The following is a 25,507-nucleotide window of genomic DNA, read 5'->3' as shown; positions in this document are numbered from 1 at the left end:
ACTTCACACTGGGTGTGATTTTTTTAATTACATAGGCCATTAGTTTAGCAAGGCGACGACATGTAGTTTGACTTGAGATAAATATAGTGAAAATATTGTGAAAATAGCCAAACTACAAGCTCACAGCGCCTCGCAGAGGCTATTTTCACAATGTTTGCCTCTTTCTTAGGTAATAAATTACAATTTGGCCAATTTGTTATTAAAAAGGTCTTAAAAGTAATTAAATTGTCACTTTAAAATGTGCAGATACCATGTATCCACTTATACTGTATGTTGCTTTGTCTACTGTTGAGTGACAAAACAATGTTGCACATTAAGCTAATCATCTGGGGACCCCCCAAAATAATTTGGTCCCGACCCTACTTTCAAAAACTCAAATGACTTTTGACCATTTATTTGCATTGTTTAGAATTCTATAAAAAAAAAACCACCTTGTGTTTTCATCGGTATGGGGGATTTTACTTAGCACACCTATAGTGACTGCACCTTTCAACGAACATGATAAACATCTAAGCACAACATATGTATATTATAGATAAGTATATTATCAAATATATTATATTTAGTATATTATAACTGTATTTAGGTCAACGACGGTTATACCCAGTACTAACCTGTAGATGGCAGCAGACTGAAGTCTGCCACTATGGGGGGGAATTAAGGGCAGGGTTGCCATGTCCCATTATTACAAGCGACTTTAGGCTTATCTTTCTGTGAAGTTCCTTGTAAATAATTGGTAGTTGCGGGTTGCGTTTTTTTTTTTTAAGTGTTTCGGCTTGTTTCACAATTTCTACATTATTTCAATCATAGTTCTCAAATATTTTCAAGTCATGGACCCCCAAATTATGATGTATTTTATTTGTCCCCTAACCCCCATCTGAAAATGTTTTGTGCCAGGAAGCCCCCCCCAGCCCCATACCAGATTTGTGGTGTTAGAATGTTTCAAAAAAGATTCCAAATATTCCATATTTCAAGATTTTTTTTTAAATAGCAGATGATGATCTACATTCTACAAGCTCACAACGGGTCGTGAGCTTGTAGACAGACCCAGTTGCTCATTTCTCTCCCAGAATCTGGCAACACTGATTAAAGGAAGAGGAAGTGAAGAAGTGGAACTTTATTTATGTTGCTTCCAAAAATGCGGATCATTAAATGACAGATGTGTGTAAGTATTTATTCAGGAGGATTAACAACAGCCAATAACTCTTTAACTTTACTGTTTAATCTGGTTTGACCCAGGAGCTTGAAGTAAACCGCGACCTTAGGATCTCACAATAGTTCATATAAATGAGCTAAGGTAACATTAGCATTAGCACTGGGTTGAAGTACCATAGCTTAGCTTTTCGGCTTACACGTTCAATCTAAGCTAATTTAAAAAGCATTGGGTTGGTGGAAATATCAATTAATGTCAATTAAGACGTCGTGCAGAATGAGTTAATTCTCTGCGGCCAGTTAAATCGTTATAAAAAGTGGAGGAATTTACAAAAAATTGACTCTTTCAATGCAGAGACAAGAGCACTGGGTCAGGAGAGTCCACAGTCCACACTGAGTGACTTCTGTTCTGATTGATTGCCTACTTTATCAGAAGTTTGCAGGAAAAAGCACATGAAAGTACAGTTCAATGCAATTTAATTAATAGACATTTAATGATATAAAAATGATTTAAAAATAAAAACAAAAAATATGTATGCACATTATTTATATCATGATGACTTGGTAAAACCAATACAGGAGTCTATAGGACCAACTTATTTTCAGTGGTGGAAAACGTATTAAAATCTTTTACCAGTATTTCTCAAATATTTTCATGTCATGGACCCCCAATACAATTTTTTTGTGTTTTATTTGTCCCCGCCTAACCCCCATCTGAAAATGTATGCTACTGTACTTGATACTTTTACAGTAAAAGTATCAATACTGCAATGTAGAAACACTCTGTTACAAGTAAAAGTCCAGAATTCAAAATTTACTGGAGTAAAAGTACAAAAGTATTACTATCAAAATGTACTTAAAGTACCAAAAGTAGAAAGTACTCATTATACAGAATGTCCCATTTAACACGTTTTCACATGTATAAAATTTATAAAAATCTTTTGAAAATAGCAGATCTACAAGCTCACAATGCTTCGCGACACATTGTGAGCTTGTAGATCTGCCTTTTTCAAATGGCCTTAATGTTTATAGGACTGAAGTGGTTAATATGTTTTGTAATAATAATCAAAATCTACAAAGTAACTAGTAACATTTTCAAATAATTGTAGTGGAGTAAAAGTAAAATTACTGAAAACTGGAAATAATCCAGTAAAGTCAAAATACCTCAACATTGTACTTAAGTACAGTACTTGAGTAAATGTACTTCACATCACTGCTTATTTTTAGATGCGTGAAGGTCTTGCAGCCAGGCAACGATGCCATTTAATACTATATCATATCAGCTTTCACTGTCCCAAAAGTAACGCTGCCAAGTACGGCTAAAACCTTACATGACATAATGAAACGTGTTCAGATGAACTCCACCAGTGCTGGAAGAAGTACTCAAGATTAGTTTTTTACTTGAGTAAGAGTAGCAATACCACAATGTAGATATAATCTGTTAAAAATAAATGTCCTGTATTCAAGTGTTTACTGCATCAGAATATACTTGCAGACAGTACCAAAAGTAAAAGTACTCATGCAGAATGGTCCATTTCACAATCATACTCATCTGAATTAATGATGCATTCATATGTTTGCTTTTTAATGTAAACGTGGGGCTGATTCTAATTTCTTCATATGCTACTGGGTAGCTTGACCTATAATAATATAATCTTTTTGATCAGTAATGTACGTAGCGAAGGCTTTCACTCACCTTCACGTCATATGGATATTTGATAGGTTGTCATAGTTACCCACTGAATATTGGCACTCCATATATGGAGCTATCTGACATATCTAATGTTAGTTAGATATGTCGGATAGCTCCAAATATGGAGTTTGTGATGTCAGACTTGGATAGGTTAGTTACTAACCTATCCAAGTCTAACATCACAAACTCCATATTTTGGTCGTGGTTGATCTAGAGCTCCATATATGGAGCCAGCAGAGACATCAAGTGCTGACATCATGCTAATGTAAAACTCCATATGCGGATATAGCCAGTGGTGCGTTCTACCGTTGTACCGCATTTGCATTATACGTAGTGTGACTTGCAGAACATTTTCGTAGCCATCCATTTCGCTGCAGCACCTTGTAAGCTGCTGCTTACCCCGTCTGATGTGTCTCCAGAACGGCCTCCGTCTGCTCCTAATCAGCCTAATCAGCATTTATTTACATGGTAATAATCCATGCTTTGCATTCAAAGCTCCGAAGTGGTTGAGTTACAGGGTGATTAACATTAGAAACAGTAGAAAATCAGTACAAAGCATATTGTAATTGTACCCAGTCTTACTGCAAAACTGGGCCTGACTGGGCCTGGCCAATGCTGTGCGGGCCACATACGCGAGTGAAGTGCGCGTGTGAATCTTAAAAATGCATTAATTATATACACACGTGGGAGGCAGGGAATAATTATAGTATGCCCTCCAAAAAAATCTAGAACACACCACTGGATATAGCTGACTCATCGTGACATCAGTGAGATGTCATTAGCATCCGGCCAAGCACTATATAAAGGGTGGCCGTCACCCCTTGAATTATTTTTTGTGTGACAATTAATCGTCAATTTACATTTTGTAATCTTGACAGCCATAATGTTCATATCGTGTTCTTCTGTGTCTTCTAAGGTCCTCTGGCGTCATCCAGTCTGTGACTGACTGACCGACTGACAGACAGACAGATGCCTTCAGTATGATGCTCTACTGCAGTACCCTAGTCGTAGCTCTCCTTCTGTCTCAGGCCAAAGGGTTCCTCCATCCCTCCTCGGAACAAGAAGGCGACAGCGTCCCCGAGGAGTGGGTGCTGCTCCACGTGGTCCAGGGTCACATCGGCGCGGGCAACTACAGCTACCTGCGCCTCAACCACGACGGCAGGATCATCCTACACATGCGTAGCCTCAAGGGCGACGCAGACCTGTACGTGTCCGACAAGACGCTGCGGCCCGGGTATGACACTTACAAGCTGCAGTCCGCCACCTGCGGCCAGGACGTGGTGGTGGTGCCCGGGGACTTCGTGAGGCCCGTGGGCATCGGCATCTACGGCCACCCGTCGCACCAAGAGAGCGAGTTTGAAATGCGCGTGTTTTACGATCAGATGGTAGCACAGGACCCGTTTCATAAAGGATCGTACCCGACGGAAGACGCACAGGGGCGTCAGAAATTCCCTCAGTCGGAGGAGGAGGACTTTCAGGAAGAGGAATCCATCTTTTGGACTATTCTAATTGGACTTTTGAAAATTATACTTGAAATTTTGTTCTAAGAATTATGTCCTTGTTGCCATGATAGTAAATAAGAAAGACAAAAGAGCAGATTGTCTGGAGCAGAGGTATACGTTTGTGGTATTAATTAGCAGCCAACATATGGTCTCTGTCATTTTCAGAGTTTTAAACTAGGGCTGTACGATTATGACACATATTGTAATCATGATCATTAATCGCAATTATGATGATGATTTTTGCTCATTCTGCTTTATGGGTGTCAAGAGGAAGGCCAAAGAGGAGGTTTATGGATGCAGGTGGCAGGAGTGACATAGAAAGATGAACAGAACCAGATGTTAACAGGTGATCCGCTGTGGCAACCCCTGATATTAAAAATAGAAATAGCCAAAAGGAGAAGAAGAAGTGCTTAACATTATATTCTGATATGTAATGACCTCTTATTGAGCCTGATGGATGGAGAGATGGGTTGTTCTCGTTATCAACCACGCCATGTGTAAGTCGTGTGAGGATACGAGGGAAAAGTGCAACAGCTGACCTAATATGTTTGAATTATTTACCAAGTTTCATAATAACGTCATTGTTAAGTGTAAAATAATGATTTTTGATTATTCTAGATTAATTATGCGGCCCTATTTTGAACTGAAACAACCAGCAGGCAAGAGGTAGACATCTACTTATTTCTATTAATGATGGACACATTTGTGTCCGTTTGTGCATAGAGACTACTATTTTGCCTGATAACACTAATATCTGTGAAATGATTGAATCAAACCACTTGTCTTAATGTTGCATATATATTTATCAAACAGGCTGCAAATTCTGACTAAATCCAGAATCAAAACCCAGCAATACAAAACCTTTTGAGCAACTGCTGATACCCATTAAAAGAAGTAGTGCTTGTTCATGATGCATCACTGGCTATAATGTACATGTTCAAGTACATTCATTTGTTTGATTACTGCAAATGCAGTGCTATTCTATTTTGAGAGTAGGAACAATTTGTTTTGGTTTGGAAATGGGCACCCACTTGTACCTGTTGGACAAGCTATTGATTTTACATTTGTTGGTGAGTTGGAGTTCAAGTGTGCATAAAATGACTCAACCAGTGAGCAGTAATGTTCAACAGTGCCTTCTGAATCAGTCATTTATTGGTTAAATGGCAATGCAATTTTGTGCATCAGGAGATGTATAATTTAGTAAGATTTCTAAATAAAGCAATTGTCTTTGAACACAAATGTACCTGTCGACTGTCTTGGGTGTGCTCCGATTAGGTAAATATCTAAAATAATGGATGCTGATGATGGCTGAGTGGTTAAGGCGCATACCACATATTCTCCAATCTGGGAACCCATCGGCAAAAGAAATATTTTATTTTTTTCGTCTCAAGACAGATTCAGCTGCTGAGCTGAACCCGTCTTGAGAGATTACATATTCTCTGATCCCTGACGGCGAGTCCCCCAGTTCGATTCCCAGGCACGGCGGCCCTTTGGTCCGTGTCACTCACTGGCTCTTTTTGCCTGTTTCTCTACACTGACTATCCATAAAGGCAAAAGCCCCAAAGAAGAATGACTAAAATATGGCATAAATACAAACACAAATATTGTCATTTCAATAGAAGAGCAAAAATTAATGGGCCTATATATTTTCATGTCTGTTTATTGTGAAATGGTTTAAATGACAGTGCATTATGTTAAAAGAGCTTGGTTCACAATCATATTATGATCACAGCATTTGTCATTTTGTGGTCATTACAAATATCAATTTTAACTCATGCCTCTGGCTGTCGGACATTATTACAAATTAGTTTTGTCTGATTTACAAAATCTTAAGGATTCATTCCAAAGTGATTATTAATTTAAAGATATTTTATTTGACCAGGGTGGCTAGCTATCTAGCCAATGGAAGCAGGGATTACAAATCACTACTAGTAGTAGTGTTTTCTATACTGCCCTGTGGCTTTTGATGCTTTGTTGCAGCTTGTGTTGGTTTCAAAATTATATATGAGGGTCCCACACTTAGGGCCTGATAGGACAAAGGATGGATGGTCTGCGAACACATTGGCTATTTTCAAATTGCCAGGCTAATAGGTCTGAAGTGGTTTTGTAATAATCAGAATCTACAAAGTAACTACTGGTAGTAACTTACGTTTTCAAATAATTATAGTGGAGTAAAAGTACAATATTTTCCTTTGAGTAGTGGAGTAGAAGTAAAAGTATTGAAAATTGGAAGTACTCCAGCAAAGTAAGAAATACCTCAACGTTATACTTAAGTACAGTACTTGAGGAAATGTACTTAGTTACTTTCCACCACTGGACAATGGATGGACAACTACAGTCATCATACTTTAAAATATGTGTAGTGTAGCCAGTTTTTCCTCATATTTCAGAATTAAATGGTTCTAAAATATATAATACATAAAGACTTACAGTATGTCTGAAATGTGAGAAAAACTGACTATTACAATTAATATTATTTGGATAATGGTTTTTTATTTGTATAGTTTTTATAGGTGAACTATCTTACTAATATGCTGGACATACAGATATAACTTATAGGGCAGGCATTGGTAGCCTTGATTTTGACATTTGCATTGATACGAAAGTAAAAGCAGTGTTATAAAGTAACATTTACTCAAGTCCTGTAGACTTAAGTACAATTTCGAGCTTTATTTTTTACTATACTGGAGTATTTCCAATTTTAGTACTTTTCCTTCTACTCCATTACATTTCAAAGGCAAATATTGTACTTTTACTCCACTATAATTATTTGAAAACTTTAGTTACTGGTTACTTTGTAGATTTTGAATACCGAACTTGTACTTGTAACAGACTTTTTCTACATTGCAGTATTGATACTTTTACTTAAGTAAAACATGTGAGTACTTCTTCCACCACTGAGTAAAAGTCAGACTCGATAAAATACAACATCTATGATAGTCTTGGATCCAAGGCTGGGTTTTTGTCGAGCGCCCTCGCGCGTCCAAAAAAGTGCCTGGTTTCGTTGCGCGCCGGTGTGGCGCACCGAAAACAGCAGACCTACAAGCTCACAGCGCTTCGCATCACGACGTGTTGTGAGCTTGTAGGTCTGCTATTTGCAGCGCGCGGCGCGACACCTTCGTCATATGCCCTGGGAGTATAAACCTCACCTGCCTCCATTTCGGACTCTCTCTTTTCCTGGTACTTCGACCAGGTGGGCGTGGTTTTGAGGTTAGGTTTTAGGCATAGTTCCTGTGAGGTTAGATTTATGGTTAGGGTGTTAGGGTTAGCTGTAGGCATAGATTTAGTGAGTTTTAGTGAGGAACGCCCTACCAACAGTCGTAAAGGAGTATAAATTCCTACTCTCCTTCAAAACCACTATAAAAGAGCACTTACATCACATGCAGGTGGCTGAAATTGCAATTCGAAACTGGCCCCTGTAAAAGTCAAAGCCTAGCCCCCCTCCCTCTCCCCTCGAACTGTTTACTGTACATATTTTTGTTTTTGTTTTCAAACTGTTTATATGATGTTTAGCATAGTAGTGTATATTTGTCTGTCATTAATGTTTCGATGAATTGAGTACAAAGCCCCCAATGGAAACAAGCCATAGGCTTTCTTGGGTTTAAAATTGATTGATTGATTGATTGATTGAATACTTTATTTAGAAAGACATGGAAACAGTACATGGAAGTACAATTCACAATACAAGGTCCTCTAAACTGGATCGCTCATAAAAGCACAATGGCTTATTTAAAATGAGATCCCTGTGCACTCAAATCATGATGACATTTAAGAAGACATACAAATATACACTACTATGCAGAACGTCATACAATCAGCTTACAGGTTACTGGTATGAAAAACAAGAAATATACGTACAATAGACAGTTTTAGGAGGAGGGGGGGGGGTAGGTTAAAACTTTGACAGGGGCCAGTTTGGAATTGCAGCCTCCTGAAGGTGATTATTTAGGGCCGTTTTGAAAGTGAGTAGGGTTTTACACTCCCCTTTACTCCTTTGGGTAGGGCATTCCACATTTTTGTTTCAAAATCCTCTTTGCAGACCTTGTATTGAACTGTACTTTCCTGTGCTTTTTCTTGCAAACTGCTAATAAAGTATTCAATCAATCATAGGCATATAACTACGCCCACCCGGGCGAAACACCAAAGAAAGAGGGAGTCGCCCCTCCATTTTGTGTTGGCCGGCCCATTTCCGGGTTTGTGAGGAACCAACCAACGGGATAAACGGGAGTCTCTCTCCCGGCCGACCGTTTGGTGCTGCTTAGCTTGCTGGACGAGCGGGCAGGTGAAAGTTTGTTGTCGGCGGCGAACGACATCTTGTCGGGCGAAGAAGTTAAAGTAGTTCTCGTGGTGTTTTTTATTATTACATGACAACATCATTAGCAAAGGACCCAAAACGTCCTATTTACACCGACAACAAGCAGGACAGTCAGTCAGTGGCCGCTGACACTGACAGCTGGCGTTTAGTAAACACCTTCAACTAGCAGAGAGGGCTAACTACTAGCAACTCAAGCTAACGTTAGCTCTGCTAACTTCAGGATTTTTGGTGCAACAACAAACGTTGTTGTTTTGTGTGTTTTTATTATATTTAACAAACGTGTAAAAAACGTTTCCAGACATCGCAGTCTCTCGATAAAGCCACTCTCGTGTATTTTTTGTCAAGCTTTTGTAGAGGCAACTGCTTTAAGGCAAAAAAGATTTGCCACAGCAGCACTTTCCATTCATGTTGTTTTGCTGGAGGACAAGACTTGCGATCCTCTTTGAGACAGGGTGAGTTTGTTGATCCTTAGATTTTAAGTGATAATGTGATTAATGCACTATTGTATGCTAGAATGGGCCCCGTTGTTCGTTCTTTAAGGGCACGAATTGGGGGGCCTCTCTGGGCCTATATGTGTGCTTTTATGAGGTTAACTTAAGGGTTGCATGTTTGGTAGCCTTGGATCAAGACTATCTTAGATGTATTTCATCGATTTTGACATTTTTATGTCTGTGACAGATACGGAAGTAAAAGTCAGACTCTATTAAATACATCTATGATACGTCTTGATCCAATGGCTACATGCTTGGATTCACCCCATGACAAATCTACAACAAAATCCTAGAGAGTGTAACTAACTATAGATCTATATTTACCATGTCAATTTTCCACATTTAATAGTGAAAACGAATGCTGTGTATCGCCTGCCATTGTACATCTTAAACGACATATTCGTAGTTTAATTATTTTTGCACCTTTTCTTTGTCATCGTCAAATTATGGCTTAAGTCTTAACTGTTTATGTTCAACAAGTGTTATTGTTGGTGATACAATCTCGTGGATGCTGGCAGTGACACGATTACCTAATGGCTATCATATGATCATTTTGAAGAACACCTGGTTGTTTGGGCAACATTAAAACAATTATTGTTCTAAATATTGCAAACACACAGGCCTTTGCCCTACCTATTTACTTGACCACAAAACTTCCTCAATGACCGCCCCCTTCCCCACTTGGCTGTGTGTCAGCTTTCAGCTTTTTCCCCCCAAAGGGGGACATTTTCTCTCATTGATTATTTGCCAACTATATATCTATAGAGAGCTAAAAGGAAGCTAGCTAACCATGGCAATCATCATGACCTACTTGAGACATCACATTACCTCCAATGTGTGCTGCTACAGTGGTAAAACGATGGTCCATATTTTAGGATGAAAAGTAGGCTGAACTGTGTGTGTCCTAGTAGTTATAACACAGTCTTGAACACTGACCTAACCTCTAGTCATGGATTCAAAGGGGGTATTATCATCATCACAAAATTGACATCACAAATGACAACTATCACATTGGCAATTTGGCATGATTTTGAGATCAGAACATCAACTAGATTGGAATTTGGAACATCCAAAAATTCCCACCAAACATGTCATGATGCCCTCATTTCTGACTCTTAGTGATGATAGTTTGTTTTAGTTTTTCATGGAACATATTAGCTCAACTGCAAGATTATGATACTCAGAATCTCTAAACTTAGAACTTTATTTATTTTCCCACCACAATGGTTACAAGCACATTGTTTTCCAGCTATTTGTGTTTGTGGTTTCGACTCGTCTTCGACCCAAGCTATACCCTGCAGCGGAACTTGAATATTTTCAATGAAGAAGAGATGACAAACTCAGCGCTCAGTTTCTGTCTCCCCTGCGGTGCGTTTCCGTTTGTTGTACGTCCTCTCTCACTGGCGAGCTTGCTCAGTGACATTCCATTAGTTTTTTCTCCTCTGTGAAAACCTGCTCTAACACTTAACCAGGCAGCCTGTTGGAATGGAAGAGTGAAGAAGGGTGAGGGTGGGGTTAGAAGCCAGCTTAACGTGCCATATCAACAATGGGCCCAGACGGCTAACTGGTTTGGGGAGAATCGGTGACCTCAATCAGAGATGACAGTTTTAGAATGGCTGTGCAGTGCATTTGGGTGCTCAGATATATTGTTACATTTTTTTCAGAAGGGTAAAAGTTAGGAGCGCTTTATCCATGAAAGTTTATACCAAGTTTTGTCCCCATCCGAGTGCAATTTTGCAGCAGAAAGTAGTCTGTCTTTTTGCAGTTGCTGGGTCATCATCTCAAAAGGGGGTTGATGCAACATTGTGACATTGCTGACACAACATGTACACTCATGAAATAGCTTAATCCCTGCACTTAATGTTTCATTATATTGTGTGTAAATGCATTAATTATGTTAATGCTGCTACACACAAACACCTTTTGAATATGGCAGACTTTAGCAATGTTTTCCAGACTATCACATCTCAGTTGAACTGAACAACTTTGGTCCATATTTCACTAAACATTCGCCCAGACCTTTATGCTGTCTCTGGGTAATAGTGACTGTAAATAGTGAGTGTAACTATTACAGTGACTGAATGATCGTGTTTTGAATGACAATTAAAATGATTGTAAATGTTGTCCCACAAGTGGGCTAATGACCTGTTTTCTGATAAAGAGCAACTAACTTGATTGTTATCTTGCTCTCTTATAAGACATACTTGCCCAAGGTGTGTTGTGAAGCATGTGTGTATACAGTTGACATAAACACAGGTGCTTACTTGTGCCCACTTTCCGAGTCTGCAGCGATTTTCATCACAGCTGTGGACTGGATACACATTTTATTTTACAGCTGAGTTGGAAATAGCTGTCATTGCATGATGTGTGATTAAAAACGCACCTGGGAGTGCAAACCCTGCCCGCCACAACATCTCTTGTTCTGTCTCCATTCCTGAGGTGGGATAATTGTCATTTTGACCTTGATGGTGACCTTGACCTTTTTGACCCCCAAAATTCATCAACCTACAGATCGTTCCCATCGATTTTCATGAAAATTCTATTCAGTCTCAAGTTATTTTGTTCACAGACACACAGACATGACCAATTACAATACTCTGCCCTGCATGCATGCATGCATCCAGGATAACTGTCTATAGAGACTTGTTGAACTATAGAGTACAATGCATATAATGTGTACATCAAGCTATTCATTATTTAATTGGACATTCGATTTGAAGACTTGGGGATAACAATAGTTATGGTACTAGTACTCTAGTTATATGATCAAGAACAGCCAAAGCAACTAGGCTGCTTTAAAAAAAGGAATGGAACAAGAACAAAAATGTCTAACTTTCGACACACTTTGAAGTTCTTCAAACCAGACAAATTAGAGGTATAGTTGTCAGCAAGTATTACCAGATGTATCACAAACAGTGGTGTCTGCATGTCAAGCAGTGTTGACTGATGTGCTGCTAACATTAGATATGCTATCCTATCCCCCTGTCCGTGAATGTTCTACATGGCACTGCAATGTTTTACAATCTGCTCATGTGATAATGGCTTCTGATAATAATTCCTTTAGCACTGACATTAATCACAAATTATCGACAAAGCAACACTTGGTTTGAACGAGTGAGTATATAGAGTAATAGCCTCGATCTCCAGGCTTTTATTGTTTAGTGTTGCTAAAAAATAAAAGCCTGGCCCAGCGTGTCGGTGTACTCGGTATAAGGAAGTGTTTCACTTCCCAACCAACCAGAGTGCAGTGGGCGTCGCTCGTAATGTTGTGTTAACGGGGCGGGGGTTGACGGACAGATCGGTGAACCAATGGGATCAGCCGCAGTCTCTCGCCGGCTCTTTACACCCGCCCCTCTATACACGAAATCAGGAGCGTTGGGGCAGTCTAATAGAATAATAACAATTGCAGTTGATGCTCTGTAGTTACAATGGGAGAGCCAGGGAGACGCCACTATTCATGAGTCCAGGTTGACAGCAGGACAGGTCTGTCCCAAGTGAAAAGGAGAGCCTGGGCAATGAGGAATGGATGGTACATTAAACATGGAGGTGTCACACGATGACTCCCTGTAGTATGGAATACAATTAATGTACCGTGTCGGCTGATAATTGTCCCTGGATACAAGCTCAAAGCTATTTTGGAATGTTTTGATTAAACTTTTTTGTTGCTGTTTAATAATACTGCTGAAATGTTTTTAAATGAATATTTACTTTGCTTTACTAAAACAAGTCTGAATGACAGTCAGTACAGTAGTACAAAACAAACATTATTTTATTTCACCAACCAACACACCAACACGTGGCGGCTACATTTCTGATAGCTGAGTACTTTAAACTCGAGGAAGTCGCTGCAGAATGTTATCATTGAAAATTTACAAGGAGCGTATACAGTAGCTAGCAGACAATTCCGAGAATTTGGGACAACATGATAAATGTATTGAAGGAGCCCCTACAGCAACAGGTTCCCTCTAACAAGAATGTCTGAGGGGTTTAAATTGCCAATTGCACCCACTGTGGTGTGACTGTGGAATGAGCATAATTTACATTTTCTTTACTCGTTTGTCCATACCTTCAGCTGAGCATAATGTGCCTCTTTTAACAAGGCCTGTATTTGTTGTCTTTTGTTTTTTGTTTGGTTTTTCTGACACAAGTCCCTTGTTCATTTCAAATTGGAGCCAAATGTCCCCGTTCCCCGAAGACTTACACTTGTTTATGGCTATTTAATGAAACGGATGGGTTTTTCTATTCTTTTCCGGGCTGCCCACTGGATTATTTATTTGGCATTTTGGACAAAAATGCTCAGAGTACACTGAAAAATTCACCAGGCCATTTTATTAGCTGATAAACCAGCTAGATACTTGAAGAGATTAGGAATTCCAAATCCTAGTTGTCTGCCAAACTGGCTGATAAAGTACACGGATTTGATCAATAATTGACCAGCATTTGGCTGCTTCATTCCAGTGTTAATTTTGACAGCAAATTTTGATTTAGGGTTTAGTCTTTTGAATAAAATGTCATTTAGTTTTAGTCATATTTTAGTCATCTGAAAAGTTTGTCTAGTTTTAGTAGACTAAATCTACAGTTGATTTTGTCGACAAATGTATTTTTGCAGGCCTTTGATGGCGTCGTAATGGCAGATTTTACACTTGGTTGAATGGCATGCTGAAATTAACCGATCTACAAGCTCACAAGTTAACGCCCGAGCGCAACCAAACATAAAATGACTTGTCTTTTAGTTCTACTGGATCTCTTCTCCACATAGTCCCTCCTTAACATTTTAGTCTATTTTTATTTTTTATTAATATGAAATGAACACATTACTAGTGATAATGTCTTTAGAGTTTCTAAATGTTTTTACGTGTTGTTTTGCAGGAGTCTGTGTTTGTGTGTTTTGATTGGATTCATGTTGTGTTGCAGGAGTCAGTGTGTGTCTTCTGATTGGAGACGGTGAACCAACTGCCACGCCGACCAGTGGTGCCAACTGAGGGGACACGATGCCAATTCCTCCCCCTCCCCCTCCTCCCCCAGGACCACCCCCTCCCCCTACCTTCAACCAGGTTAATAACACACACAACTGTACAATAATAATAATAAAAAATACAGCATCAAGTTTGTAGTTTTGACTGTCAAACACATATATCCCAACAAAACATCACTAGTATACTATACTAGTGTAGTGCAGTAAATTAACTTTTTCAGGCAGAAGTTCGACATCAACTTTAAAATGCTGATTGCCTACCTAGTACCAGTAGTGTGACTGGTTGAATCACAAACTTGGAAGAGGGCAGACAACTTGATTTGCCTCCACAAGTTACCGACAGATTTGCCCCACATGTGGTTGTAGAAATTTCATGATAATGTTAAATGTATTATTAATTATGCTTTTGTGCCACTAAAGGAAATTAGTATTGCACAAGACACATTCACCCCTACCCTTTCTAGCTGGCACCCAACAGTTCTTTTAACAATTACTTCTTGTTTCCTATACTGTACATAATAATTCTAGGGACACACAAATACTTGTCTGGTTGCTCTGACCTAGATTATTTTCACTATTAGTTGCTTAACTCATTCACTGCCAGAACTTTTTTATTTTTGCGTTTGACAAACTGCCAGAGATTTGTCATAGAAAAAAAAAAGTACTCAGGAGCCAAGATACAAAATGTTTAAGTTTTAAGTTAACAAGGAAGTGAATGGGAGTCTAGATCTTCAAATAATCATATCTCCTTGGTCTTTAGGTTAAAAATTAAATAAATAAATAAGAAAAAAAAAAAAAAAAGATTTTTTTTTTTTTTGAAAAAATTAAAAGTCGTTTTAGTCGTTCTTGGCAGTGGAGGCTTAAAGGACAAAAGTCGTTTTAGTCGTTCTAGGCAGTGAATGAGTTAACGTGCTGCTGACATGTATGTTGCTCTTGGTAAGAATGTCAGATGAATAGGTCTGTCATAATCATAATCGTTTTTATTCATAATTTTGTTTTCTTATGCTCAATGCCAAAAACACAATTACCGGTACATCGTTAATCGCAACTATTCGTGTGACAATTAATCGTCAACTTAAATGTTGTGACATTGTTCTACCATAAATATGCTACCATAACATCTATGGTTCTTATCAGCTGTTGGAAAACTTCAGGCTATTTTTAACTGAACCTTGGACAATAAAAGTGATATAATTCATTGTTATTTTGTTATTGTCAGACAGAAACGCCTGTTTATGAATGATTGATAGGCAGGAGTTTGTCTTGGTGACTTTGATTCAAAGATATTAACAATTTCCATGCTTTAATACACTATTATAAAAAGTAGACTACTGTACAATTAGACTGCAAATGTACAGTTGTATTCAGTTACAATATGCAGTTAGGCCGTGTGGATTTGGCATTTACCTTTGATCACATCTTCCTATAGGCAAACACCACCGCACCTAAGCTGAACCGAGATGAAGCCAAGGGTAGAGGGGCCTTGCTGGGAGATATCGCCAAAGGAGCCAGACTCAAGAAAGTTGCTGTCAATGACAGAAGTGCTCCAATTATAGAGAGTGAGTTGCACCAGGTTCAGAGAAGCTACCAGTTTTAGAGTGCACACACACACACACACACGCACACGCACACGCACACACACACTGCATACCTGCAAACATACAACTCATAGGTTCCCACGCATTACTCTACATGCAATTGAACTGGACTTGCAGTATGTAGGCTTTTGAATGATATATTTAAAACTATTTGTGCACTACTGCTTTTTATTAAACTATATGACACTTGTCTCTAGATTCGGGTGGAGGAGGAGGAGGAGGTGGTGGTGGAGGAGGAGGAGGTGGAGGAGGTGGTGGTTTTGGAGGAGGAGGACCAATGCCAATGGGAGGCCTTTTTCAAGGAGGTGTGCCAAAACTGAGACCAGTTGGAGGTAAAAGCACAGTCTTATTATTTCATTATATCCACCTGTTATGACTGTTTCTGTAAGGGCTGTCTTGATCAATATAGTTGAAAATAAAAAAAGGTTAATCTAGATCAAACCCTTATCTGCTTTACTAGAAGGAAGTTAATCATGCACATTGGCATGAGGAGTGCATAACAACATTCTAGCTAATATTTATATGTTGTCCTATGCAAAAGAGTCAAAGTCCCCATACAATATTCTACTGTAATAAATGTACAAGAACTAAGATGATTAGGAATTTGTATTTTAATACGGTAATAGGCATGGCAAGTTTAGTTGTATAACACATTACATATGAGGTACAAAAAGGAATACATTCATAATAATAATAATAATAACTTATTTATATAAGGTAGTATATTTTTTAAACCGGGGTTAGAAAGTAACACAACAAATATAAAAGCGAAAACAAGTACTAAAAGAGAAGGAGAGCAGGGCGGGGCATTAGAGCTACAACAGTGAAGTCACAGTGACCTTTGGGCTCTTAAGGTGTGTTTGAGCCACTGCCAGAAGATCCTGGCCCAGTGATCTTGGTTTGCAACTGTACTTTTAAGGGGGTTAAAGGCACAGAAATATAAGTTGGGGCCTGAACTAATATTGAACTTATATTTCTTATGGACGAATATCACTTACGTGTGTGTCACACAGGTACAGTTTATATTGGTTTTGTGTGCATATGCTACATGGCTCTAACCAGCGTGTGTGTGTGTGTGTGTGTGTGTGTCTCACTCCACAGACTCCCACAGTTCAGCGGGTTCGGTGGGTAGGTCGGCCCTGAGGCCCCCGGGAGGCTCCCGGCCCTCCGCCCCCCGCCCGCCCACGGGCCGCTCCGCCTCGCCCTCGCCGCCCTCGCCGCCCGACAAGCCCTCGCCCGCGGAGCACCAGAGGTCCCACCACCACCACCGGCCCTCGCTCCCGGACATCTCTCGTCCCCCGAGCACCGGCTCGTCCCACTCCTCCTCCGGCATGGGGGGAGGCATGAAGCACAGCACCTCGGCCCCGCCCCCTCCACCGCCCTTCAACAGAGGAGGCAACCGCAGTAACGCTCCGCACACCCCTAACCCCAAAGCCCCCCCTCCACCATCCTCCTCCTCCTCGTCCCACCTCCACCACCACAGCCGAGAGAAGCCCCTCCCACCGACGCCCGGCAGGGGCCCTGCCCCGCCCAGTTCCCTGCCGCCTCCGTCTACGAAGCCGTCGTCTCTCAGCAGGCCGCCGCCCACCGGCGGCTCCACGGCACCTCCCCCTCCTCCCCCGCCGTACAGACACCCGACGTCGGGTGGCGGTGTCTCCAACGGGCCGGCCCACGTGGACGGGGCTCCGGAGCTGCCCCAGAGACACAACTCCCTGCATAAGAAGAACTCGTCGGCGACGAGCAGCAACCACGCACGCAGCCACGCGCCGCCTCCGCCCCCCTCGCCATCTCCGTCTGCCCTGCAGGGGGGCAACAGACCACCGCCGCCTGCCAGAGAGCCTCCCGGTCGCAGAGCAGGTATGCTGAAAAATAACTGTCATTTGAAATGTTTTTGTTTTAGTCTACTTAAATATCATACGATTTTAGTCGATTAAATCTACAGTTGATTTTGTCGCCAAAATATATATTTTGGCAGGCCTTGATGGTGTGGTAATGGCCGATTTTACACTTGGTTACATGCCGAAAATAGCAGATCTACAAGGCAAGCTCACAATGCGTCGAAGGCCGGCGCTATTTTCAGAGCGCAACACCCGAGTGCAACCAAACATAAAATATATGTTGTCGTAATTTTAGTCGACAAAATTAACACTGGCTAAAACGCTAGTCGGTTAACCTTCCTCCAGTGTGAGCACCAGGAATGTTGACACAAGGCAACGCAAGTTTTAACAAGCATTATTTCTCAACTCTGTGGCCCGGTTCCAATTTTAAGCCCAAGAGACAAACACGACTACCACACAAACATTGGCCCTGTTATAGCAGACTGAAAGGTCATATTGATCACACCTTGCCTTATTCTAAAATTACTGCACTGGCTGGGTGGGGTCTTTGTTTGTCATAGGTTTGAATTGTTACATTTCTGTAACCTATTTATCTCCTTCTCATCCAAAGCCTTCTTATTGACCTTCTTTGAATATACTGTAGGCACATGACCTAGTTTAGAGAGCTACATCAGCTCTGTATAGAGGTAAACTGTCATTTTAAACTAGTTTTGCTTTGAGAAATGAAAAGGCTGTAGTTTACAATCCCAAAAATATTACTGACCAGGCCACGGTACATGCAATAGCTAGTCTACGTCTTGCCTTGCGTGTTTAGATTTGGTTCAAATCTGCTGTGCTTCCACTTGGCTGATGTTGAAAGAAAAAATTAGACACCCACTCAAAAAAATAACTGATCAAATCTAATGAAGCTTTCTTTCAAAACAATACCATCCATCGGTCTACAAAATATTGTTAATCCTTCTCTTCAATTATGATTTACACACTTACACAGCATATACGTAGGTCATGAATATTCTTCGGCTAAATAGATTTGCGTTTTGCAACGGGAGCTTCTTCATTTGAATTCAGAGAGTGAGAGTATGAAACAGGAAGGCACTTGTTTGCCGGAGCTCCGTGTTGTCATTGGACGATGGCGCGCTTCGCCACGAGGCCTCCTGGTTTCTCTACATTCCACAAGCCCTCTGGAATATTCCAGCATTCCTCTTTCTCTCCCCGTCTCTGCTTTCCCCCCATCTTTGTAAGTTCATGGTATTACTCTGACCTTCATCTCCCTCACACCTTATGATTCATAAGAAAATGAGGAAATATATTTAGGTAAGGGATTTTCTTTGGATAAAATAAGTGTTAAATAGCTCTATATTCTGATAAAACAGTTCAGTAACAGGAGTCTCCATGTCTCTCCAGCTCTTTATTAAACAGAAAATGCATTTTCAGGTTCAGGATACCAATTTTATCCAATCAGGATAGAAAACTCAGACAGGATACAGATTAAACAAGTGAAATTGGAAGTGATGACACAGAGAAATGAGCAGCCAAAATTGGAACTGGAACACTATAATAAATTAAGCTGATAAATGGATACTCTCCTAATAGGCTGAAATGTTGTTATACTCTGTGAGACAGAGTATAACTGAATTCAAGGAAAAGGTTGGCTCACATGCTATTACAAAGTGGGGAAAGTTAAAGGGCGGGTCACAAAGTGAAAGAAAAAGAAACTGACCCCCATCTGAAAATGTTTTTTGCCAGGGACCCCCCCAAAAGAGAAGATTTGTGTTTCAACGCTTTCAAGATTTCAAAACATTTACAAAAATAGCAAATGTACAAGCTTGCAGCGCGGCACGAAATGACGCGTTGTGAGCTTGTATATCTGCTATTTTTGAGAACCAGTTTTTTTATATACATATTTCAGAAAACTCTTATCTAAAATGACACGGATGAAAAACAGTCCAGAGTCCCTTTGAGCATTGTATGATTTGATTGTGTTGTGTGATTAGAAGTTGAGCAATCTCTGATTCATCGTGTCTTTGTATGTGTGTGTGTGTGTTGATCATGAAGCACCCCAGGCACCTCATCCCGGGTCTCGAAACGGCAACAGCAGGGATCCGCCACCTCCCCCACCTCCCTACCGAGCCCAGAGCTCCGCAGCCCACAGTACCTCCTCAGAGTCGCACAGCCGAGGAGGCAAGCCCCCTCCGCCTCCCTCCTCCTTGTCCTCCCGCACGCCTGCTGGACCCCCACCCCCACCTCCTCCCATTCGCAACGGACACTCCTCCTCCAAGTCTATCATAGGTGAGAGTCAGAGTGTGTGTGTGTGTGTGTGTGTATATATATATATATATATATATATATATATATATATATATATATATATATATATATATATATATATATATATATATATATATATATATATATATATATATATAGTATTTTATATCATTTTTATCGTTGATTAGTCACCTTTACAACGAGGTGTAACTTGTAAGGATTGTGTAATCGTGGAATGAGCAACACAGCTAAATGTGTGCGTAGCGCCCCCCAACAATTTGGCTAAATCCCCCAATATGCTTCTGTTGGTAATCGCTCTTGTTTTCAGCAGGTTGCTCAAAATGACAGCGATTACCAACAGAAGAGTGTTGGGGGATTTTGGCAAATCCCCCCAAAAAGCTGTGTTGCTCATTCCACGATTGCACGATCCTTACAAGTTATACCTCGTTGTAAAGGTGTAAAGTTATACGATAAAAATTATATTCAATTCAATATCAATTGGTATTATTGAAGGGTAGAAATCAAAATTGTGCATTTACTATAAGTATGAGGAGAAATATGCTAATAATTGTAATCATTTTCCAAACTGTTTGTGAGGGGTTTATAGATGGATATAGATATATTATACACTATATATATTGGACATGGGGTACATTTTTGTATTATATATTGAAATATGATATTCATAATACTTTTTTATTGTTTATATTAGACATATATTAAGGTAAATTTGCCTTTTGAAAAGGTGTTTTATGTCTAGATGCAGAATTAGTCAATTAATAGGCTGGTCAGCTTATGAAATAACCCTTCTGTTCCCGCTAAAGGGAGCTAAATTTGCTTTGGACACAACCCAGCCAACCCTTTGAACACAATATCCAGAATTAATTTGAAAAATAATTAATAACATAAAGCATTGCACAATAACTTCTTGAGAGACTAAGAGTTATTTGCCCTCCTGTTTAGCTAGGCCTGCCCTGGTACCCAAAGTCAACATGGTATTGTTTTGATATCTAAGACACAATGTAGGCTGTTGTGATGGGAGTCGATGGCAGTCAAATTTCCCCCTGCAGACAGTCAAATGAGCCCTTCCAGTTCCTCTGTGAGTCAGTTCCTAGATTACTTTGGCTCTGTTAAAAAGAGGTCTGCTTATACCAGCAAAAAAAGGTAACGCAGGTGTAAGTGAAGTTGTTTTTATTCTCTGTATATTTTAGCATTCTTGCTTAACTCCCCTACCTTTATGCCCCACAGATGATTTTGAGTCCAAATTCAACTTCCATCCCATTGAAGACCTTCCACCTCCAGAGGAATACAGGCATTTCAATAAGATGTACCCCAGCAAAAACAATAAAGAAAACAATAAAGGTACAAGTCAGTGTCCTTACATTCTTCCTTTATTTAAACACTAATGTCCTTGTAGAGAAAAAACTAGTAAAGTACATGGGTACTTGAACTTATCTAAAATAACTAAATGCATTGACATGGTCATACTAATAAAAGCCTTTGAGTGAGGATGTTGATGAAGCAAACACAGGAGAGAATTAAATAATGCCTAATTATATACTCCATACATACATCATCGCACTACATTGTCGCTTGCCAAAACAAAAACGGTCTACAGGCTTGTTTGCTTGTAGATCTCTTCTTTTAACTAAGCGACACAGTTGTGTGATGAGGTATTAATCGAGTTTCATTGCCCCTTGTCTTAAAGTGCTATTCCAGAACCCTATCTATTATCTATCTTTGTATCTCACACGGAGGCAGAGATCCAGAGCAGGAAATAAACAGTTACTGCTTTTAAATTTGATTTTGTTACTGGCAAAAATGGGCAACTTTGCCAGTAACTTCTAAATGCTTAAAATAGACAGAATTTGATCCACAGAACACATTTACAGGCTTTCATTCATCATCATTGCAATGTCACTTTAAGAACAGCTCTGAGATCACACAGTCAGTAGGTCTTGCACTTTTAACATCCTATATTGCCGTGCAGGCTGATAGTAAATGTCTTAACTGTGTGGAATTTATGCTGTTGTCAAGTTAATGTTTGCCACCTGCGTGTTGTTTTTATTATAGCAAGGACAAACTGACGTCACATACCGTAACCCTGGGTTTCTCCTTCCTCTAGGAATGATAAGAGGAGCACCTCCTGCTCCGCCAGTGGGGAGGTGAACTCAGCCACGCTCAGGAAACAGCAGGACTTGATGACTCAAATCAGTCTAATAATGAATGCACGTTCAGGGGAGTGGCACAAAAAGCACTCATATCACACAAACACATACACAAGAGACTCACTAGTAAAACTACATAACACTAAAGCACCAGCCAGAAGCACATGTGACGAATGCATTGCAACTACCCAGGTTTTGACACTACATTGTAGTACATGACAGGCACTGTCTTTAAGTAATACTAGAACAAAAAAACACTTTGAACTGAGAAGCAAAACTCTTTGTTTCGAGCATTGTGGTCACCACTTCGGTCTTTACTCACAGGACGGACGGAGAGGCGTGACGTTGACACTACATAAGCAGGACCAACTCTGAAACTTCCAAAATGTATGCATTCCATGTTTTTCCTTTCGATGCATATTCCAGAATAACGTTAACATTGTTTTTGATTTTTTTCCCACTTCATTTTTACATTTTTATTTTTATTTTCTGTTGTACACATTGATTGTGGGGTCATCGGGGGAAAGGACATTTTTAACACTAATGATTGGAAACTTGTGCCATGTTAGGATTTTTATGATGCAACGATTGGCTTCTCACACTCGCTGGCATATGAGCATAATGTATGGAGGATATGATTTTTTTAATTTTATTTTTATTTTCCGTTTTGATCATAAATAGTCATTCCAGCAGTGCCAGGAGGGCAGGTGTGTGGAATGTGATGCCCTCCCTCTCCCAGTGTGCCAAAAATGGGTGGGACAAGGTGAACAGAGCAGAGCAGAATGAGTAGTTTTTCCATTGATGTCGTATATGACTGACTTGGTTTCGTCATTGGACAAAGGTTACTTGAATGCTTGCCAAGTTGTGAGAGAGAACCCGTGAAAGGTAGCTTTTACATTTACTGAGGAGCCATTTCTTTTTCCTCTATTTTTTTTCTTTCCTTTCCTGTCTTTTATTATTAGTCTTATAATGCCATTGGTGATTGGCAGCTTGACTGCTAAACCATGACACTGTGCATGATGGCACCTGTGGATGCTGGATGGTCATGTATATAAATGGGGAACAGATTATAATCCCCCCCCTCCCCAACAGAATTACTTATGTGAACGTAACAACTTTCACAGGGTTCTGCTAGATATCATTGATAACTTCCACAAGGGTTCTGCTAGGTGTCATTGATAAAGGAAAATCAGGTACTCATAGGCCCCATGCTTTGTTAAAGGTGCAGTGATTCCTATGTTTACCACAAGGTGGAGTCCAAGGTAAAGTTATTCCTTTATTCCCGTCAATGGACCAATGATAAGACTGGAAGTGTGCAGTGTTGTGTTTCAGGACTTTATAAGGGACCTGGTTGAAGTCTGTGAAATCCTTCTTCCACAGACGTTGGATTAGAAAATATGTCTGTTTTTGTACTCAGAATATTTTAGTCCCTCTTCTAAAGGCAGTGGTTCTCAAAACATGTTCATGTCAAGGACACCCAAATTGATGTATTTGGCCACAGACCCCCCCCCCCCCCCCCCCCCCATCTGAAGAGATTTTGTCCAGGGACCAGCATACAGGAAGATTTGTGTTCAAAATGTTCTAAATTATTCAAAAAGTTTCAATTCAATTCAATTTTTCCCAAAAATGGAAATACAAACTCACGTGACATTGCGATGTGTTGTATGTAGATTTGCTATATTTGAATAGCCCCGGACTACACTTTGAGAACCACTGTTCTAAGGACTGTTTGGTGAGAAAGATAACGTTTATTTTTTAATGCATTGCTATGCAAGGAATAATTTGTAAGGATTGATTCTCATTGGTAGCGACTGACCAAAAAAAGGAAACACTTAAGTGCCAGATCTGTTGGAGCAGATGGATGATGTTCTATTTTTTATTTTCTTCTCCTTTGTTTCTTCCTATAATTGCCATGCTTTAGTTTTGCAGTCAATACTTTGTAGTGAAGAAGAGCAGTGCTTCTCAACCTTTTCTGGGTCAGGGGCGCACTTGAAAATCTCAAAAGCTTTTTTGCTTTTTTTTTAAATATTAATGTTATCTCTGCAATCTTAGTGTTTTGCCAATTATTTAGGGGCCCCCACTTGCAATATCCTCACGGCCCATCACTGGGCCCCGGCCCACAGGTTGAGAACCACTGAAGTAGAGCACTGCATAGCATACAGAAAGAGAAACACACCATGGATCAGTTTAAGATGTCCTCCGTTGAAACGACGCTATACTCTTACTGGTTCTTTGCCTTACACTAAAACAAAACGTCGTCACTCTTTATCGGTACCAGTGCATTTACTTTATGGCAACAAAAACAAAAAGTTAAAGAGGAAACGATTCTATTTGAAAATGCAATAAATATTGTATATTTACTTTAAGTATGAGGAGGAATATGCTAATCATAGTTATTGATCTATTTTTATGTTGTAAAAAGGCTGTAATATAGAAAATAAAAAATGATTAAAAAGTTATAACAACGGTCCACTCGGATGGGCTTTGTCCCCATGGCCAGATAGACAGGTTATCATTGTAGCACTTCTCTGTATGCTTGGCCATAGGTGTGTGTATGAGTGAGTGAGAGTGTGAGAGAGAGAGAGAGTGTGTGTGTGTGCGCGTGTGCGTGCACGTTGCATGGATGTACGTATACCAGGGTAGGAAAATAAACACCAGCTACCAGCTTTTTGGCTCTTTTCCACTACAAGAAGTAAGCAAACCGTGCCTTGAAAATGTATTTCACATGTTCTGGATTTGTCTCCATTATGCTACAGCTCCGTTGCAGATGAAGGTTCTCTAATCCAAATGTGGGCCCTGCTCGCTCAGGAGGTGGTGTTTAAGCAGTGGGTTCTCAAAACCTTTTCAAGTCAAGGACCCCCAAATTGATATGTATTTGGCCTGCGGACCCCCCCATCTGAAAAATCTATATTTTCAATGTTTTTTTTCTTCTAAAATGGTGAAAATAGCAGGTCTAAGAAGCTCAGCTTGTAGACGTGCTATTTTCCCTTTTTTTTAATGATGTACCTCCCTCCTCAGGGATGGTTCTGGTCATAGAACTTCACGTTATGGAAGGTTCTGGGTTAACATTTTGTAGTGGAAAGGGAGCCATTTGACTAACCGGTATCATCGGGTAACCAACCGTGGTGATCCTTCACACATGGTGAGAGCCTCTTGCTTTTCCTGTTGTACAAAAACGTGTTTCCTATCCTGGATGTATGGTTTATATATTTTTTTCCACACGGGTGACCAATCACGACATTTTCTCATATTTTCATCCTATCTGATGTAAGAGCAAAAACCCCTGTCTTGCCTGTGGTCATTTCATGTTAATCAACTATGTTTTTATCATTTGAAATAATTTCAAATAAATATATGCCTTTGGGGAAAAGGGTACTTGGTTTGTTGTCTTCCTTGCTGTAACTTAGTATTTTTACTCAATTGCTGTACTTACAGTAAAGGTAGGGTAAGTGATATTAAAAGGTTTTTGTTAAAAGGTTAAAGCACTACATTCTGATATTAGTAATA

The 25,507-nt window shown here is 39.9% G+C and overlaps 2 protein-coding genes across 5 annotated transcripts; both read left to right on the top strand.

The window, feature by feature from the left end:
• The first annotated feature begins 1,093 nt into the window (after positions 1-1,093).
• Positions 1,094-5,586, top strand: cUnh6orf120 (chromosome Un C6orf120 homolog). 2 transcript variants are annotated; one of them, XM_080448676.1, is made up of 2 exons: positions 1,094-1,165; positions 3,762-5,586. In XM_080448676.1, exon 2 carries the CDS (start codon positions 3,826-3,828, stop codon positions 4,390-4,392), a length of 567 nt encoding a protein of 188 aa, XP_080304802.1. In that variant the 5' UTR covers positions 1,094-1,165; positions 3,762-3,825; the 3' UTR covers positions 4,393-5,586. The 2 variants fall into 2 exon arrangements, with proteins under 2 accessions (XP_080304802.1, XP_080304803.1); XM_080448677.1 differs by having other exon boundaries at positions 1,102-1,161.
• Positions 5,587-8,558: 2,972 nt separating this feature from the next.
• Positions 8,559-25,375, top strand: wipf2a (WAS/WASL interacting protein family, member 2a). 3 transcript variants are annotated; one of them, XM_080453817.1, is made up of 8 exons: positions 8,559-9,114; positions 14,068-14,207; positions 15,558-15,687; positions 15,924-16,058; positions 16,828-17,583; positions 19,620-19,853; positions 21,081-21,182; positions 21,958-25,375. In XM_080453817.1, the coding sequence occupies exons 2-8, from the start codon at positions 14,145-14,147 to the stop codon at positions 21,999-22,001; spliced, it is 1,464 nt and encodes a 487-aa protein (XP_080309943.1). In that variant the 5' UTR covers positions 8,559-9,114; positions 14,068-14,144; the 3' UTR covers positions 22,002-25,375. The 3 variants fall into 3 exon arrangements, with proteins under 3 accessions (XP_080309943.1, XP_080309944.1, XP_080309942.1); XM_080453818.1 differs by having other exon boundaries at positions 21,081-21,194; positions 21,970-25,375; XM_080453816.1 differs by having other exon boundaries at positions 21,081-21,194.
• The last annotated feature ends 132 nt before the right edge of the window (positions 25,376-25,507 follow it).

The sequence above is a fragment of the Gymnoscopelus braueri genome (genome assembly GCF_963280865.1).
Source record: "Gymnoscopelus braueri genome assembly, chromosome: 2".
NCBI classification, from domain to species: Eukaryota; Metazoa; Chordata; class Actinopteri; order Myctophiformes; family Myctophidae; genus Gymnoscopelus; species Gymnoscopelus braueri.
This window is presented reverse-complemented; position numbering and strand designations above follow the sequence as displayed.